This window comes from Molossus molossus, unplaced genomic scaffold (assembly GCF_014108415.1).
Source record: "Molossus molossus isolate mMolMol1 unplaced genomic scaffold, mMolMol1.p scaffold_m16_p_5, whole genome shotgun sequence".
Classification (NCBI taxonomy): Eukaryota; Metazoa; Chordata; class Mammalia; order Chiroptera; family Molossidae; genus Molossus; species Molossus molossus.
In genome coordinates, this window is record NW_023425388.1 from 107,224,926 (window position 1) to 107,244,158 (window position 19,233).

Consider the following 19,233-nt stretch of genomic DNA (forward strand, 5'->3'; position numbering starts at 1 on the left):
GAAATGTAATAATATTCACATCACAGAAGTCCCTGAAGAAGAAGAAAACGAGAAAGGGTTAGAGAATATATTTGAAGAAGTAGTGACAGGAAACTTCCCTAATTAGGTGAAGGAAGAAGCCATTCAAGTTCAAGAAGCACAGAGAGCCCCAAGTAAGAAGAACCCAAACAGGCCCACACCAAGATACATAAAATTAAAATGCCAAAAATTAAAGACAAAGAGAGAGCCCTGCCAGTTTGGCTCAGCGGTTAGAACATCGACCTGAGGTCCAAAGAGATCCGGGTTCGGTTCCCGCTAAGGGCATGTACCTCGGTTGCAGTTTGTCCCCGGCCCAGGTTGGATCGTATGGGAGGCAACCACTCAATGTGTCCCTTTTACGTCGATGTTTCTCTCTCTCTCTCTCCCTCCCACTCTATCTGAACAAAATATGGAAAACTGTCCTTGGGTGAGGATAAAAAAAAAAAAAAAGACAAAGAGAAAATCCTAAAAGCAGCAAGAGATAAGCAACAGGTTACCTACAAAGGAACCCCCATAAGACTCTCAGCTGACTTCTCAACAGAAACACTACAGGCCAGAAGGGAATGGCATGAAGTAATCAAGGTCATGAAAATCAAGGATCTGAATCCAAGACTACTCTATCCAGCAAGGTTATCATTCAAAATAGAAGGTCAAATAAAGAGCTTTCCAGACAAAAAAAAAAACTAAGGGAATACATTAGCTCCAAACCAGCACTGCAAGAAATGATAAAAGGACTGCTATAATTACTAGATGAAATAGGAAGAAAAATATAACCAAACTAAACAAAATGGCAATAAATAAGTACATATCAATGCTCCAATAAAAAGACTCAGAGTAGCTAACAGGATAAGAAAGCATGACTCATCTATATGTTGTTTACAAGAGACCCACCTCACAACAAAAGACTCACGTAGGTTGAAAGTGAAGGGATGAAAAAAAAATCTTCCAAGAAAATGGAAAGGAAAAAAAAGCTGGGGAAGCAATACTCATATCTGATAAAATAGATTTCAAAATGAAGGCCATAACGAGAGACAAAGAAGGCCACTACATAATATTGAAAGGATCTATCCAACAGGAAGATATAACCTTGATAAACATATATGCACCCAATATATGAGCACCAAAATATATTAAAAATCTTCGGGAGGACTTCAAAGGAGAAATTGACCGCAATACAATCATAGCAGGGGACTTCAACACCTCGCTGACATCACTGGATAGATCCTCTAGACAAAAAATTAGCAAGGAAACAGAGACTCTAAATGAAGCACTAGACCAAATGCATTTAATAGATATCTATAGAGAATTACACTCCAAAACTACAGAATTCACATTATTCTCAAGTGCACATGGGACATTCTCAAAGATAGACCACATGATAGGACACAAACTAAATCTCTACAAATCCAAGAAGATTGAAGCCCTGGCCAGTTTGGCTCAGCGGCTGCAGTGTCGGCCTATGGTACAGAGAGACCTGGGTTCGGTTCCCGCTGGGGGCATGTACCTCGGTTGCAGTTTGTCCCCGGCCCTGGTTGGTCATGCGGGTGGCAGCCACTCGATGTGTCCCTTCACATCGATGTTTCTCTCTCTCTTCCTCTCTCTCCCTCCCGCTCTATCTGAACAAAAAAATGGAAAAATGTCCTCAGGTGAGGATAAAAAAAAAAAAAGAAACTACAGAAACACCAAATCCAAGAAGATTGAAATCATATCAAGCATCTTCTCAGATCACAATGCTTGAAATTAGAGATCAACTGAAACAAGAACATGTGAAGACATTTGAACACATGGAGGCTAAATAGCATGTTATTGAACAATGAATGGGTTACCAAGGAGATCAAGGAAAAAATTAAAAACTTCCTGGAAACCAATGAAAAAATTAACACAAAACAACACAAAATCTATGCAATGTACGGAAAGCAGATCTGAGAGGGAAGTTCATAGCACTACAGGCCTACCTCAAGAAACAAGAAAAATTTCTAATAGACTATCTAACCTCACAACTTAAAGAATTAGAAAGCAAACAAAAGGAAAACCCCAGAGAAAGTAGAAGGAAGGAAATAGTAAAGATCAGAGCAGAAATAAATGACATAGAGTCCAAAAAAATAATTCAAAGGATCAATGAAACAAAGAGCTGGTTTTTCAAAAAGATAAACAAGATTAATGGACCCTTACCTAGGCTCACCAAGAAACAAAGAGAGAGAGCCCAAATACACAAAATCAGAAATGAAAGAGGAGAAATAACACCAGACACCACAGAAATAAAAAAGATCATTAACAACTACTATGAACAATTATATGGCAACAAATTCGACAATTTAAGCGAAATGGACAAATTTCTACAAACACATAGTCTCCCAAAACTGGACCAGGAAGAGATAGAAAAGTTGAACAGACCAATAACAACTAAGGAAATTGAAGATGTAATCGAAACTCTCCCAGCAACAAAAGCCCAGGCCCGGATGGCTTCACGGGGGAGTTTTATCAAACATTCAAAAAAAACTAACATCCATTCTCCTCAAACTATTTCAAAAAATTCAAGAAGAAGGAAGACTTCCAAACTCATTTTACGAGGCCAGCATAATTCTAATTCCAAAACCAGAAAAACACACTACAAAGAAAGAAAACTACAGACCAATATCCCTGATGAATACAGATGCCAAAATCCTGAACAAAATACTAGCAAATCGAATCCAGCAATATATCAAAAAAATTATTCACCATGACCAAGTGGGATTCATCCCAGGGATGCAAGGCTGGTACAATATTCACAAATCAATACATGTGATACACCACATAAACAAAATGAAGAATAAAAGCCAGATCATCATATCAATAGATGCTGAAAAAGCATTAGACAAAATCCAGCACCCATTTCTGATAAAAAATGTTCAGCAATGTGGGAATAGAGGGATCATAACTCAACATAATAAAGGCCATATATGAAAGACCTACAGCCAATATCATACTCAATGGGAAAAAACAAAAATCATTTCCCTTAAGAATTGGAACAAGACAAGGATGCCCACTTTCACCACTCTTATTTAACATAGGACTGGAAGTCTTAGCCACAGCAATCATTTCACAGCAAAATGAAGAAAAAATGAAAGGGATCCAAATTGGAAAGGAGGGAATTAAACTGTCATTATTTGCAGATGACATATTATACATAAAAAACCCTAAAGACTCCATCAAAAATCTACTAGACTTAATAAATGAATTTGGCAAAGTAGCAGAAAACAAAATTAACGTCAAGAAACTGACAGCATTCTTATACACCAATTATAAACTCACAGAAAGAGAAACTAAAAAAACAATCCCATTTACCATCGCAGCCAAAAAATTAAGATACCTAGGAATAAACTTAACCAAAGAAGTAAAGGACCTATTTGCAGAAAACTATAGGACATTGGAAAAAGAAATAGTGGAAGATAGAAAAAAGTGGAACCACATATCTTGTTCATAGATTGGAAGAATTAACATCATTAAATTGTCCATACTACCCAAAGCAATCTATAGCTTCAATACAATCCCCATCAAAATATCAACAACATATTTCACAGAACTAGAACAAATACTTCTTCAAAAGTTCATATGGAAACAAAAAGACCCCGAATAGCCACAGCAACCTTGAAAAAGGACACTCAAAATGGATAAAAGACTTAAATGTGACTCATGAATCCATAAAAATCCTAGAAGAAAATGTAGGCAACAAAATTTCAGACATCATACGCAGCAGAATTTTCACTGACACATCACCTAAGGCAACAGAAACAAAGGAGAAAATGAACACATGGGACTACATCAAACTCAAAAGCTTCTGCACAGTGAAAGATACAATCATGAAAATGGAAAGGCTACCCTTAAAGGGTCCATTAATGCAAGAGCATAATTGCCAATAATATATCACATAATGGGTTAATTGCCAATATATATAGAGTGCTCCTACAACTCAACAAAAGGAGGACAAAAAACCCAATTAAAAAATGGGCAGAGGAACTAAATAGACACCTCTCCAAACAGGACATACAAATGGCTAAGAGACATATGAAGAAATGCTCAACATCACTAATCATCAAGAGAGATGCAAATTAAAACAACAATGAGGTATCACCTCACACCTGTCAGAATGGCCACCATCAACAAATCGTCAAACAACAAGTGTTGGTGAGGGTGTGGAGAAAAGGGGACTCTAGTACACTGCTGGTGGGAATGCAGACTGATGCAGCCACTATGGAAAACAATATGGTGTTACCTCAAAAAATTAAAAATTGAACTGCCATTTGACCCAGTGATCCCACTTCTAGGAATATACCCTAAGAAGCCTGAAACACCAGTCTGAAAGAATATATGTACCCCCATGTTTGTATCAACACTATTTATAATAGCTAAGATCTGGAAAATGCCCAAGTAGATGAATGGATAAAAAAGCAGTGGTACATATACACAATGGAGTACTATGCAGCTATAAGAAAGAAAGATCTCTTATCCTTTGAGACGACATGGAGGGACCTGGAAAGTGTCACCCTAAGTGAAACAAGCCAAACAGAGAAAGACAAGTATCATATGATCTCACTTATTTGTGGAATATAATGAACATAACAGTCTGAGGAATGGGGTAGTCCCAGAGACGTGGAAATGGGGTAGAGATTGACTATCCCCAGAAGAGAGGGGGGGGGGATAAACCACAGAACTTATATGCATGTGTGCATGAACAATGGACAAGGACAACAAAACTGGGGAGAGGGCAGAAAGAGAGGAGGATGGGGGCTTCAGGGGAGGAAAAGGAGAAACATTTGTAACAAAAATAAATAAATTAAGAAAAAAATGTAAATGAATGGAAGAAGGAAGGAAGAAATGAATGAATAACAAAGTATTCTCAGTTACATTATGTGACAGCATGGATGAACCTGTGTATTATTATGCTAAGTGAAATAAGCCAGTCAGAGAAAGACAAACATCATATGATCTCAATTATGTGGAATCCAATGAACAAAATAATTTAACAAAACAGAAACAGACACATAGATAAATAGAACACTTTGATAGCTGTCAGAGGGGAGGGGCATTGAGCGGGAGTGGGTGAAAAAAAGATAAGGAATTAAGCAAAAAAAATACACATAAACACAGATAGAAGTATGGTAAAAAGCCACAGAGAAATCCGGGTGGTTGGGAGATAGAAGTATGCAAAGAGGAGATATATGGAGAAAGAAAGAGACTTCACTTTGGGCAATGAGCATATGATGCAGTGTGCAGATGATGTTTTATTGGGTTGCACACTTAAAACTTGTATGGTTTTATTAACCAATGTTATACCAATAAATTCAATAAAATTAGAAAAAGAAAAAAGAAAAAGAAGGACAAAGTAGGTGGGATCACAATACCAGATATCAGGTTATACTACAAAGTTTCTGTAATCAAAACAGCCTGGTACTGGCCCAAGAATAGGCATATAGACCTGTGGAACAGAACAGAGAACCCAGAAATGGACCCAAGACATTTTGCTCAATTAATATTTGACAAAGGGGGCAAGAGCATACAATGGAGTAAAGACAGCCTTTTTAATCAATGGTGTTGGGAAAATTGGACAGCTACATGTAAAAAAATGAAACTAGACCATCCACTTACACCATACACAAGAATAAACTCAAAATGGATAAAAGACTTAAATGTGACCCATGAATCCATAAAAATTCTAGAAGAAAATGGAGGCAACAAAATTTTGGACATCCTACAAAGCAGAATTTTTACTGATAAATCCCCTAAGGCAACAGAAACAAAGAAGAAAATGAACACATGGGACTACAACAAACTCAAAAGCTTCTGCACAGCAAAAGAAACAACCATCAAAATGGAAAGGCAACTCACAGTATTAGAGAGCATCATTACCAATGATACATCAGGTAAGGGGTTAATTTCCAATATAAATAGAGTGCTCATACAACTCAACAAAAGGAAGACAAAGAACCCAATTTAAAAATGGGCAGAGGAACTGAATAGACACCTCTCCAAACAGAACATACAAATGGCTAAGAGACATATGAAGAAATGCTCAACATCACTAATCATCAGAGAGATGCAAATTAAAACAACAATGAGGTATCACCTCACACCTGTCAGAATGGCCACCATGAACAAATCATCAAACAAGTGTTGGTGAGGGTGTGGAGAAAAGGGGACTCTAGTACACTGCTGGTGGGAATGCAGACTGGTGCAGCCACTATGGAAAGCAATATGGTGTTACCTCAAAAAATTAAAAATTGAACTGCCGCCCTGGCCAGTTTGGCTCAGCGGTTAAAGCGTCGGCCTGCGGTCCGGAGAGACCTGGGTTCGGTTCCCGCTAAGGGCATGTACTTCGGTTGCAGTTTGTCCCCGGCCCTGGTTGGTCATGTGGGTGGCAGCCACTCGATGTGTCCCTTCACGTCAATGTTTCTCTCTCTCTCTCCCTTCCTCTCTCTCCCTCCCACTCTATCTGTACAAAAAATGGAAAAATATCCTCGGGTGAGGATAAAAAAAAAAAAAAAAAATTGAACTGCCATTTGATCCAATGATCCCACTTCTAGGAATATACCCTAAGAAGCCTGAAACACCAGTCTGAAACCCCGTGTTCATAGCAGCACTATTTACAATAGCTAAGATCTGGAAACAGCCCAAATGTCCATCAGTAGACAAATGGGTAAAAAAGCAGTGGTACATATACACAATGGAGTACTATGCAGCTGTAAGAAAGAAAGCTCTTATCCTTTGAGACGACATGGAGGGACCTGGAGAGTATTATCCTAAGCGAAATAAGCCAAACAGAGAAAGACAAATACCACATGATCTCACTTATCTGTGGAATATAATAAACATAACTGTCTGAGGAATAGGGTAGATTCAGAGACGTGGAAGTAGGGTACAGACCAACAACCCTCAGAAAAGGGGGTGGTGGGGGAAGGAAAGAGATAACCACAGAACGTATATGCATGTACGCATAACCAATGGACATAGACAACAAAGCCAGGGATGGGGCAGGGGGGATGGGGAGGAGGAGGGTGTCAATGGGGTAAAAAAGGAGAAACATCTGTAACAAAAATAAAATAAGAAAAAAAGAAAATCCCAAAAGGTTTTATACAGCATGATGCTATGTATATAACATCTTTTAAATGAGGAAAAATTTTGAATGGAGGAAAGATTAGTGATTGCAACGAGCTAGGGATGTGGGGGGGGCGGGGAGGTGCATAGGAGACAGGCAGATGTGGTTTAATCAGAGCAACAAGAGTTATATGTTCAGTGCCTTGACTGAGTGACGGATATATGAGCCCATGAAAAAACTACATAGAAATTAATACACACACACAAATAGAAATGAGTACAAGTAAACCTGGGGAAATCTGAATAAGATCTATGGGTCTTGGTCATAACATGATACTGTAGTTTTATAAAATGTTAACATTGGGAGAAACTACAAAGTGTGTATGCGAACTCAGTATTATTTCGTATAACTACATGTGAATCAACAATTACTTCAATTAAAATTTCAGTTTAAAAATGTGTCACAGAATCTTTGAAATGTATTAAGTGCTATGAAGGAAATAAAGGACACTGAGACAGACTGTGGCTAGGCGTTGGGGGGCTACTTTAAACAGGATGGCAAGGAAGGTTCCCAGAGAAGGTAACACAAAGCTGAGCCCTGAAAAACCACAACGATCAGCCATGATAGCAGAGGGAGCCCCTTGTAGGTATGAGGGCCTTAGGTGACAAAGGGCTTGGGGGCTACAAGAGTTAAAGCAGGCTGGAGCCTAACCCTTAGCAGCATCCGGGACAAAGGAGACTGAGAAGTGGTCAGAGCTGTATACAGGCCAAACCATGGTAAGGAGCAGACATTTTTATGCTGAAAGCAAAGAGAAGCCTTAACAACCAGCAGGCACGAATCAAACAACAGAACCACATCAAAATTACAACTAAACTACAGAACAAACATCCTTCAGAACCGCCTGACATGAGCTGAATGGCAGTCCTACAGCTACACACGAGACTGGTAGGAGGGCGGAGGGGGACGAGCTGGTCCCACACCCACGTGTGGTGGATAAAAATCAGGAGGACACCTCGGCTGGGAAGGTTCTCCCTGAGGAGTGAGGTGTCCCCGTCTCACAACAGGCCCCCAGCTCAGGGTCCCAGTGCCAGGAAGAGAATCCCCATCACTTCTGGCTGGAAAAACCAGCGGGAACTGAGGCTCAGGGAGGGTGAGGCTGCTGGAGCCCCAGGCAGCTCCTCTTAAAGGGCCCGCGCACGGACTTACTCGGACTTGCTCCTTCTGAGCTCCAGCGATGGAGAGGCAGCTTGAAAGGCACCAGAGACATACGGGGAAGAACTGAGTTGTTTGGCATTGGGGTGAGAGCTGGAGGGCCAGCCTTCTCCCAGACAGACTTGCTGTGGGAGGCCGTTGTTCCTTTGGTGAGCCCTTCCCCATGGGTCTCCAGCAACCTGGCTCACACTGTTTGCCCCGCCCTGGTGATTCCCTGAGGCCCTGCCCCACCCAAGCTGTTTCCAGTGGCTTTACCACAGGATTGGCCTGTCTTGGATCCTGCTTCAGATTTTCCCAAAATCTCTCAAACTAGCAGCACCTGGTCTCAGCAAGCCCCATACCTCTCGTTAAGTGGCCCCAGACCTGGCACTAGAAGCAGCCAGCCGTGGTTCACAATTTAGCTTTTCCTGGACACCTCCGAGCCCAGTACAAGAAGCAGCCATCTGCAGATCACTTTGTAGCTTATGCTGGGTGGCCCTGGATAGAACACAGGCAGAGGTTGACTTTGCCCCAGAGCCAGCATACCCAGTGGACAGCTTCAGATCACATCAAAGCACCACCACCCAACCACCTCCACAAGTGACACACTCAAGGAGTGGACTCAGTGGGTACCAGAGCCCTGATGAAGTAAGTCTTGCCCTGTGTGGTGGGCCCCTGCACAGCTGATCCTCCAAGATAGTCAGAGGCCAGTGGTCAGTGGGCACAGCCAGTCCTTGCAGCTGATCATCCTGAGTAAATCCCTCCCTCTGAATTGCCAACAGCAATCAAGACTCAATTACAACAGAAGGGTATACAGTCCACACTAGGGGTGCACCTCGAGGGCCCACCTGGGTGACCAGGAAGGCTGTGCCACTGGACTCGACGGACACCTACAACAATAGGCCACTCTACGAAGCCTAGAAGACATAGCAACTCTACCTAATACCCAGAAACAATCACAGGGAAGCAGCCAAAATGAGGAGACAAAGAAACAATGTCCCTAGTGAAAGAACAGAACAAAATTCCAGGAAAAGAACTAAACAAACTGGAAATAAGCAATCAATAAGATGCAGAGTTCAAAACACTGGTTATAAGGATGCTCAAGGAACTTAGAGAGGACCTCAAGGAACTTAATGAAAACTTCAAAGAACTTGAGGAGAACTCCAAGGAACTTAGTGAGAACATCAACAACATAAAAAAGGACCATTCAGAAATGAAGGAGGCACTAACTGAAATAAAGAATAATTTATAGGGAGTCAATAGTAGAGTAGGTGAAGCCAAGAAGCAAACCATTGATTTGGAATTTAAGGAAGCATAAAACACCCAATCAGAACAGCAAAAAGAAAAAAGAATCCAAAAAATGAGGACAGTGTAAGAAGCCTCAGGGACAACTTCAAGCATTCCAACATTCACATCATTGGGGTGCCAGAAGGAGAATAGAGAGGGCAAGAAATTGAAAACCTATTTGAAAAAATAATGACAGAAAACTTCACTAAGTTGGTGAAGAAAATAGACACACACAAGTCCAGGAAGCTCAGAGAGTCCCAAACAAGTTGAACCCAAAGAAGTCCACACCAAGACACATCATCATCAAAATGCCAAAGGTTAAAGACAAAGAGAGAATCTTAAAATCAGCAAGAGAAAAGCAGTTAGTTACCTGCAAAGGAGCTCCAATAAGACTGTCAGCCGATTTCTCAAAAGAAACTTTGCAGGCCAGAAAGGAGTGGCAAGAGATATTCAAGGTGATGTAAAGCAATGACATAACAACCAAGATTACTCTCTCCTGCAAAACTATCATTTGGAATCAATGGACATATAAAGAGTGTCCCAGATAAGAAAAAGTTAAAGGAGTTCATCACCACCATACCAGTATTATATGAAATGTTGAAGGGTCTTCTTGAAGGAAAAGAACAAAAATATGAACAATAAAATGGCAATAAATACAAATCTATCAACAATTCAATCTACAAACAAAATGAGCAAGCAGAACAGAAACAGACTCATAGATACAGATAACTTTGTTGCTTGACAAATGGGAGGGTGCAGGGGGTTGGGTGAAGAAGATGAAGAAATTAAGAACAAATTGATTGTTAGACTGATGAACCTCAGGGGGAAAGGGGGAGGGATGGTGGGAATAGATAAACCAAAGAACTTCTATGCATATATGCAGAACCAATGAACACAAACAATAGTGTGGGGAAGGCAGGAGGGGGGTAGGATTGGAGAGGAGGGGGTCAATGGGGGAAGGAAGGGGGGACATCTGTAATACACCCAACAATAAAAATAAGTTTAAAAAATAAATAAAATGTTTTTCTAAAAAAAGAATCAAACAACAGTGAAAGGAAGCAGGTGCTTCTGGAGACTGTAGGGCAGTGGTGCAGGAGACTGCCAACACAGCTCAGTTACTTCAGCACTTTGCTTGGGGCTAGCTCTGGCACACAGACCCTAAACATTCCAGACAGCAGTCAGTGAACTAGATGCATCTAGGAAGAGACGCCTGCAGGGTGGGGCTCCTCGGCTGGCAGGACAGCCGTTTGTGTGCAATTCTCTGCCAAGCATGCACATGTTCAATATCAAGTATACGAAGTGCTTTAAATGCTCAGTTGTGTGCTAAAGTCATAATTTTGCATCACAATTTGAGATCTGGGCTAATACCATACAAGTTAATGTTTTCCGTGGCCACAATTAAAAGAACAAAAATTTTGAACATCTCACTGGCTGACAAGAAATTAGTCATGACAGGAATGTTTGAAACATTGCCCTATTAAAAACTAAAGTGAGCCCTGGCTGGTTTTGCTCAGTGGTTAGAGCATCCGCCTGTGGTCCAGAGAGACCTGGGTTCAGTTCCCGCTAAGGGCATGTACCTCGGTTGCAGTTTGTCCCCGGCCCTGATTGGGTCATGTGGGAGGCAACCACTCGATGTGTCCCTTTCACGTCGATGTTTCTCTCTCTCTCTCTCTCCCTCCCACTCTATCTGAAAAAAATATTAAAAAAAAAAAAAAAAAGCCCTCAGGTGAGGATAAAAAAAAACAAAAAACACTAAAGTGATACATTAAGATATAAAGTTACGCATTATAAATAGTACAATTTAAAATTGCACCATCCAGGATTCATGCCTTCTTATGACCACTTTCAGCTCCCTCACTTACTGTCTTCCCTGCAGCAGCACCTCTCAGTGTGCAGCCTCACGAGGTATTAAAGCAGGGTGCGTTTGTATATATTAAACTAACAAAAAGAAAACTCAGTGTGCATGAGATTATGGCAAGTGTTTCCTTCATGCATTGCTGCCCTAGTCTATACTATATTCATGTTAGTTTTTATATAAAATTAATGTTTCCAAATACTTAGCAAGTAAAACCGGTGCTCCTGACACACCCCAGGCACCCAAACCGAGAAGACATTTAATTGTGTGGCATTAGAAGTATTAAAATAATCAATATGCGATACTGATTATAACACCAAATATTGTGGGTTTCCGCACAGTTGAGGAGCTGGAAAACTCTTACACTTTAACTCAGTTTCCCACTGAGTTCATCATCATCACCACCATCACCTGCTTACTATGCACCAGGTGTTATGTTAAGAGCATGTGGAGGTCAGCTAATTAACTATCTCAATATATATTCTCCATGATGATGACATTTGGACATTGCTGTATCTTTTCTGGACATAGTCTGTATTTTTTCCATTTCTCCAGGAATGAAAATGTGAATTCCCACTAACACGTAAACCCCTGGTTCACCGCAAACCTCCTCAAGACTTCTTGAAGTGTAGTTGTTAAGGATGCCACAGAATACCACATACACTTCTGGGTAACTATCAATGAATCTCACCGGTGTGAGAGTGTGCACGTGTGTACTCTCTTACCAATGTCCAAAAACAACACAGGTAGGAGATTCTACAATCAAGTCTATAGTTAAGGGACATTTACAGGAAAAACAGTAATATCCAAATTGCAGAGAAAAAAAAGATTACCTTCATTATAAGGGAACTATTCCAAGACTTTACAAGTTCAATAGCTCTCAGATCTTGCCAACTAATGAAGTTGTGAAAATGATTTCCGGTTTTCCTAAGAAAAATGGAAACAACATTTTGAAAGTCAATATAAATCAGAGACTATATTATATAAAAGATCTGCCACAAAATAAAACAAAATTAAAGGTCGAACTACTTTCAAAGCATGATTTAATTAGATAAAGCTTTCCAAATGACTTTCTTCTCTTTGATTTATAAATTGAATACACTTTATAACAATTATTATGTGATATAAAATATAAAATTTTAATCAGATTCTACCCAAAAGAATATTATTTTTGTGAAAGAGAAGTAACAACTGACACCACAGAAATACAAAACATCATTAACAACTACTATGAACAATTGTATGGCAACATATACGACAATCTAAGCAAAATGGACAAATTTCTACAAACACATAGTCTCCCAAAACTGGACCAGGAAGAGATAGAAAACTTAAACAGACCAATAACAACAGAAGAAATTGAAGATGTAATCAAGACTCTCCCAGCAAACAAAAGCCCAGGCCCAGATGGCTTCACGGGGGAGTTTTACCAAACATTCAAAGAAGAACTGCCCTGGCCGGTTTGGCTCAGCGGTTAGAGCGTCAGCCTGCGGTCCTGAGAGACCCGGGTTCGGTTCCCGCTAAGGGCACGTACCTCGGTTGCAGTTTGTCCCCGGCCCTGGTTGGTTGTGTGGGTGGCAACCACTCGATGTGTCCCTCCACATCGATGTTTCTCTCTCTCTGTTCCTCTCTCTCCCTCCCACTCTACCTGAACAACAAAAAAAATGGAAAAATGTCCTCGGGTGAGGATTAAAAAAAAAAAAAAAAAAAAAAAAGAAGAACTAACACGCATTCTCCTCAAACTATTTCAAAAAATTCAAGAAGAAGGAAGACTTCCAAACCTGTTTCATGAAGCCAGCATAATTCTAATTCCAAAACCAGAAAAACACACTACAAAGAAAGAAAACTACAGGCCAATATCCCTCCCTGGTGAACATAGACGCCAAAATCCTGAACAAAATACTGGCAAATCGGCTCCAGCAATACACCAAAAAAATTATCCACCATGACCAAGTAGGATTCATCCCAGAAATGCAAGGCTGGTACAATATTCACAAATCAATAAACGTGATACACCACATAAATAAAATGAGGGAAAAAAACAGATGATCATATCAATAGATGCTGAAAAAACCTTCGACAAAATCCAGCATCCATTTCTGATAAAAATGCTCAGCAATGTGGGAATAGAGGGATCATATCTCGACATAATAAAGGCCATATATGGAAGACCTACAGCCAACATCATACTCAATGGGCAGAAACTAAAAGCATTTCCCTTAAGAACAGGAACAAGGCAAGTATGCCCACTTTCGCCACTCCTATTTAACATAGTACTGGAAGTCTTAGCCACACTAATCACACAGGAAGAAAAAATAAAAAGGATCCAAATTGGAAAGGAGGAAGTGAAACTGTCATTATTCGCAGATGACATGCTACTATACGTAGAAAACCCCAAAGACTTCATCAAAAATTTACTAGACTTAATAAACGAATTTGGCAAAATAGCAGGATACAAAATTAACATCAAGAAATCGATGGCATTCTTATATACCAATGATGATCTCACAGAAAGAGAAACTAAGAAAACAATCCCATTTACCATTGCAGCAAAAAAATTAAGATACCCAGGAATAAACTTAACCAAAGAAATAAAGGACCTATTCGCAGAAAACAACAGGTAATTGAAAAAAGAAATAGAGGAAAATATAAAAAAGTGGAACCACATACCCATGGATTGGAAGAATTAACATCATTAAAATGTCCATCCTACCCAAAGCAATCTATAGATTCACTGCAATCCCCATCAAAATACCAACAGCATACTTCACAGAACTAGAACAAATACTTAAAAAGTTCATATGGAACCAAAAAAGACCTCGAATAGCCACAGCAATCTTGAAAAAGAAGAACGAAATCGAAGGGATCACATTACCAGATTTCACGTTATACTACAAAGCCACTGTAATCAAAACAGCCTGGTACTGGCACAAGAACAGGCATATAGACCAGTGGAACAGAACTGAAAACCCAGAAATGGACCCAAGGCAATATGCTCAATTAATATTTGACAAAGGTGGCAAGAGCATACAGTAGAGTAAGGACAGCCTCTTTAATAAATGGTGTTGGGAAAATTGGACAGCTACATGTAAAAAAATGAAACTAGACCATCCACTTACACCCTATACAAGAATAAACTCAAAATGGATAAAAGACTTAAATATGACTCATGAATCCATAAAAATCCTAGAAGAAAATGTAGGCAACAAAATTTCAGACATCAGATGCAGCAGAATTTTCACTGATACATCCCCTAAGGCAATAGAAACAAAGGAGAAAATGAACACATGGCACTACATCAAACTCAAAAGCTTCTGCACAGCGAAAGATACAATCATCAAAAAGGAAAGGCTACCCACTGTATGGGAGAGCATAATTTTCATTGATATATCAGATAATGGGTTAATTTCCAATATATATAGAGTGCTCATACAACTCAACAAAAGGAAGACAAAGAACCCAATTTAAAAATGGGCAGAGGAACTAAATAGACACCTCTCCAAACAGAACATACAAATGGCTAAGAGACATATGAAGAAATGCTCAAAATCACTAATCATCAGAGAGATGCAAATTAAAACAACAATGAGGTATCACCTCACACCTGTCAGAATGGCCGCCATCAACAAATCATCAAACAACAAGTGTTTGTGAGGGTGTGGAGAAAAGGGGACTCTAATACACTGCTGGTGGGAATGCAGACTGGTGCAGCCACTATGGAAAACAATATGGTGTTACCTCAAAAAATTAAAAATTGAACTGTCATTTGACTCAGTGATCCCACTTCTAGGAATATACCCTAAGAAGCCTGAAACACCAATCTGAAAGAATATATGTACCCCCATGTTCATAGCAGCACTATTTACAATAGCTAAGATCTGGAAACAGCCCAAATGTCCATCAGTAGACAAATGGATAAAAAAGCAGTGGTACATATACACAATGGAGTACTTTGCAGCTATAAGAAAGAAAGATCTCTTATCCTTTGAGATGACATGGAGGGACCTGGAAAGTGTCATCCTAAGCAAAACAAGCCAAACAGAGAAAGACAAGTATCATATGATCTCACTTATTTGTGGAATATAATGAACATAACAGTCTGAGGAATGGGATAGTCCCAGAGAGGTGGAAGTGGGGTACAGACTTACAATCCCCAGAAGAGGGGGTGGTGGGGGAGAGATAAACCACAGAACTTATATGCATGTATGCATGAACAATGGACATGGACAACAAAGCTGGGGACAGGGCAAGGAGGGAGGGGGAGGGGGAGAGGGGATCAGTGGGGGAAAAAGGAGAAACATCTGTAACAAAAATAAATTAATTCAATTAAAAAAGAAGTAAAAAATAATGATAATAATAATAGCCAATGGTTTAAGGTCTTGCACTGTGTTTATCCTAAATGTTTATCAAACACCGTTTTGAATGCATTACCTACATTCTGAAATAGTCCTCATAATAAATCTATGAGTTAGACATAAAAAAAAGAATATTATTTTTGAAACACTAAAATGTGCACATTTGCAAATAAAGAAAACCACTGTAATGAAAAGACCTTTAACAACTTGCTTATACACTTTAAAAGAAATTTTTTTTCTTTATTGATTTTTAGAGAGAGAGGAAGGGAGATGGAGAGATAAAAACATCAATGAGAAAAAACATCAACTGGGCACCTCCTGCATGCCCCCCATTGGAAACTGGGCTTGTGCCCTGACCAGGAATCGAACCAGTAACCTCTTGGTGCATGGGATGATGCTCAATCCACTGAGCTACACTGGCTAGGTCATTGTACTTATCTTATCTCTGTACCTACAGAAGAGCTGAAATAGTGCCTGAGCCGATTTCTATACCTCTCAACTTTAGGACTGGCTTAGCCACTGGCAACCTACCAGGTTATCAAAAACTGTCTAATAAAAAGAAATTCAGCCCTGGCTAGTTTGGCTCAGTGGTTAGAGCATCGGCCTGCGGTCCAGAGAGACCCGGGTTCAGTTACCACTAAGGGCACGTACCTCGGTTGCAGTTTGTCCCCGGCCCTGGTTGGTCATGCGGGTGGCAGCCACTTGATGTGTCCCTTTCATGTCGATGTTTCTCTCTCTCTCTCTCTTTCTCTCTCTCCCTCCCACTCTATCTGAACAAGAAATGGAAAAATATCGAGTGAGGATAAAAAAAAAGAAAAGAAAGTCAACAAACGTTGGGTCCATACTACAATAAAAGTACACAACTAAGAAATATGTTAGAAATAAGGTATTTTTCCTTTAAGGATCCTATGAATCAAACACTGACATCTACAATACCCAACTCAGGCTTACTTTCCACCCTGTCTCCTATGTGAATTTAACCATGTTCAATTCCCAAGACTGTCATTTCCCACTCTTAATAAGCAGTCCACACCCATGGTCACATCCTCAATTTTATTGACTGGAAACATTCTACTGCTGAAATTTTAACATACCAATACATCAGGCAACATGTCTCACTGTTACAGTCATGGGCTGTTTAACAGTGGGGATACATTCTGAGCATGCATCTTCAGGGGATTTCATCCTTGTGTGAACATCAAGTACACTTATGGAAACCTGGACATCACAGCCTACTACACACCTAGGCGGTATGGTGTCGCCTACTGCTCTTAGGCCACAAGCCCACACTACACGAAACAAGCCTATACTATAAGCACAACAAGCTTATACTGTATAAAACAACACGAGACTAAATCAAGCACAAGAGAAAAGGATGCAACCTTGAGATGTGGTAAAGAAACGCATGGGCTGCCGTGGGCTAACACTGCCCAGGGTTACAACCAGCTTTTTTACAAGTAGAAAGAGTGCACTCTAAAAATGATAAAAAGTAGAGTAAGTACACAAGCCAGAAAAATAGTTGTTTATTATCATCATCAATATTACGTACTGTACGTAATTGTACGTGTTATACCTTCATCCGACTGGCAGTGCGGTAGCTTTGTTCCCACCAGCATTGCCTCAAACACGTGAGTGACACATTCTGCAGAGATGTTATAACAGCTACCAAGTCACTGGATGATGAAAAGTTTTCAGGTCCACCGTATTTTTTTTTTCTTTATTGATTTTAGTGAGAGAGGAAGAGGGAGGGAGGGATAGAAACATCGATGAGAGAGAACATCCACTGGCCGCCTCCTGCATGCCCCACACTAGGGATGGGGCTCACAAACCTGGGCATGTGCCCTGACCGGGAATTGAACCGGCGACCTCCTGGTGCATGGGTCGATGGTCAACCACTGAGCCACACCAGCCGAGCTCCACTGTAATTTTGTGGGACCACTGTCATCTATCTGTCTGTTGTGGACCAAACACCATGTGACATATCCCTGTGTTCAGTTCTCTCGCTCCTACCCCCTACACACCTTCCTTTCGAACATACCGCACCTTTAATCCCTCAAACACCCCCTTTCTTCCTACCAATCCCTTCTAGGCTTGCTTACTTTCCTGAATCCCATGCGCTCTCATTTTTTTAAGAATGTGCCCTTCTTTTTTTTTGGTAATTGTGGTAAAATACACATAACATGAAATGTATCATTTTAACCATTTTCAGTACATATTCAATGGCATTCACGATGCTGTATAACCATCAGCATCATTCCCAGACTCATTGGCTGCCCCACCTCCCTGCTACTGTGAATGACGCCGCTGCTATACAAGTATCTGCTTTCAATGCCTCTGGGTGTGCACTGACAACCGCTGGGTCACGTAGTGATTCTGTGTTTTATTTTTTATGTAACATGGTGATTTCTATGTTTTAGACACACTGTCAAACTGTTTTCCTCAGTGGCTGCACCATGTTACATTCCTACAATCAATATACAAGAGTTCCAATTTTTCCACATCCTCACCAACATTTGTTACTTATGATTTTTTAAGTTATAGCCATCCTAGTGGGTGTAAAGTGGTATCTCATTGTGGTTTTGATTTTCATTTCCCCAAACACTAATTATATTGAGCATTTCTCATGTTTATAGACTGCTTGTAAGTATACTATTCAAGTCCTTTGTCCATTTATGAATGGGTTACTTGAGTTTTTGTTGAGTTGTAGGAATTCTTCATATAGCCTGGATATTAATTCTTTATCAAATACATGATTTGCAAATATCTCCTCCCATTTTGTGAGTTTTCTTTTCACTCTCTTGTTTCCTTCTTTTGTTTTTTACCTTTATTAATAGGAATCCATCATCCACCTATATCATGGACATGTTACTTCCTTTCCTTTAGTGATCCGGGCACCATTAACTTTAGTGCAAATCCAAGAAGTGAATTCTATTGTTTTAGTCTTAGATGAAATCACAAACCAAACACACCTTCCCTTACATGCTGCAATGGTTTACAGAAATCTAACTGCAGATTTGAGATATCAATGACTGTAAATTTTCTCAGGCACATTATGTCAAAATAATTCCAATGTGGATTTATTTATTATTTATGATTAAATCTAGGATAAATTTTCTACTTTGGAAAGTTGTTAAGAAAATTAAAGAAAAATTAGCCATTATTAATAGATGAAAATATCTTAATAGTATTCTTTGATGCACAAGTTTCTAACTTTGATGAAATCCAATTTATCTTTTTTTTTTGTAAGCTGTGCTTTTGATGCCATTTAAGAAATAATTGCTAAATCATGGTCATGAAGACTTTCATCTATGTTTTCTTCTAAGAGTTTAATAGTTGTATCAGTTAAATTTAGTCTTTGATCCATTATTTGAAGTAACTTTTTTATATGGTATACAGTAAGGGTCCAACTTCATTTCTTTGCATGCAGATCATCAGTTTTCTCAGCATTATTTGTT

The 19,233-nt window shown here is 39.7% G+C and overlaps 1 protein-coding gene across 5 annotated transcripts in view; it reads right to left on the reverse strand.

Annotated features, from left to right (window-relative positions):
- The window catches only part of GK5 (glycerol kinase 5), a 95,048-nt gene that overhangs the window by 49,420 nt on the left and 26,395 nt on the right, over positions 1-19,233 (reverse strand). For all 5 annotated transcript variants that reach the window (XM_036243074.1, XM_036243075.1, XM_036243078.1 and 2 more), the window contains exon 4: positions 12,257-12,350. In XM_036243074.1, coding sequence (XP_036098967.1) covers positions 12,257-12,350 — 94 coding nt within the window. The remainder of the gene's footprint in view (positions 1-12,256; positions 12,351-19,233) is intronic.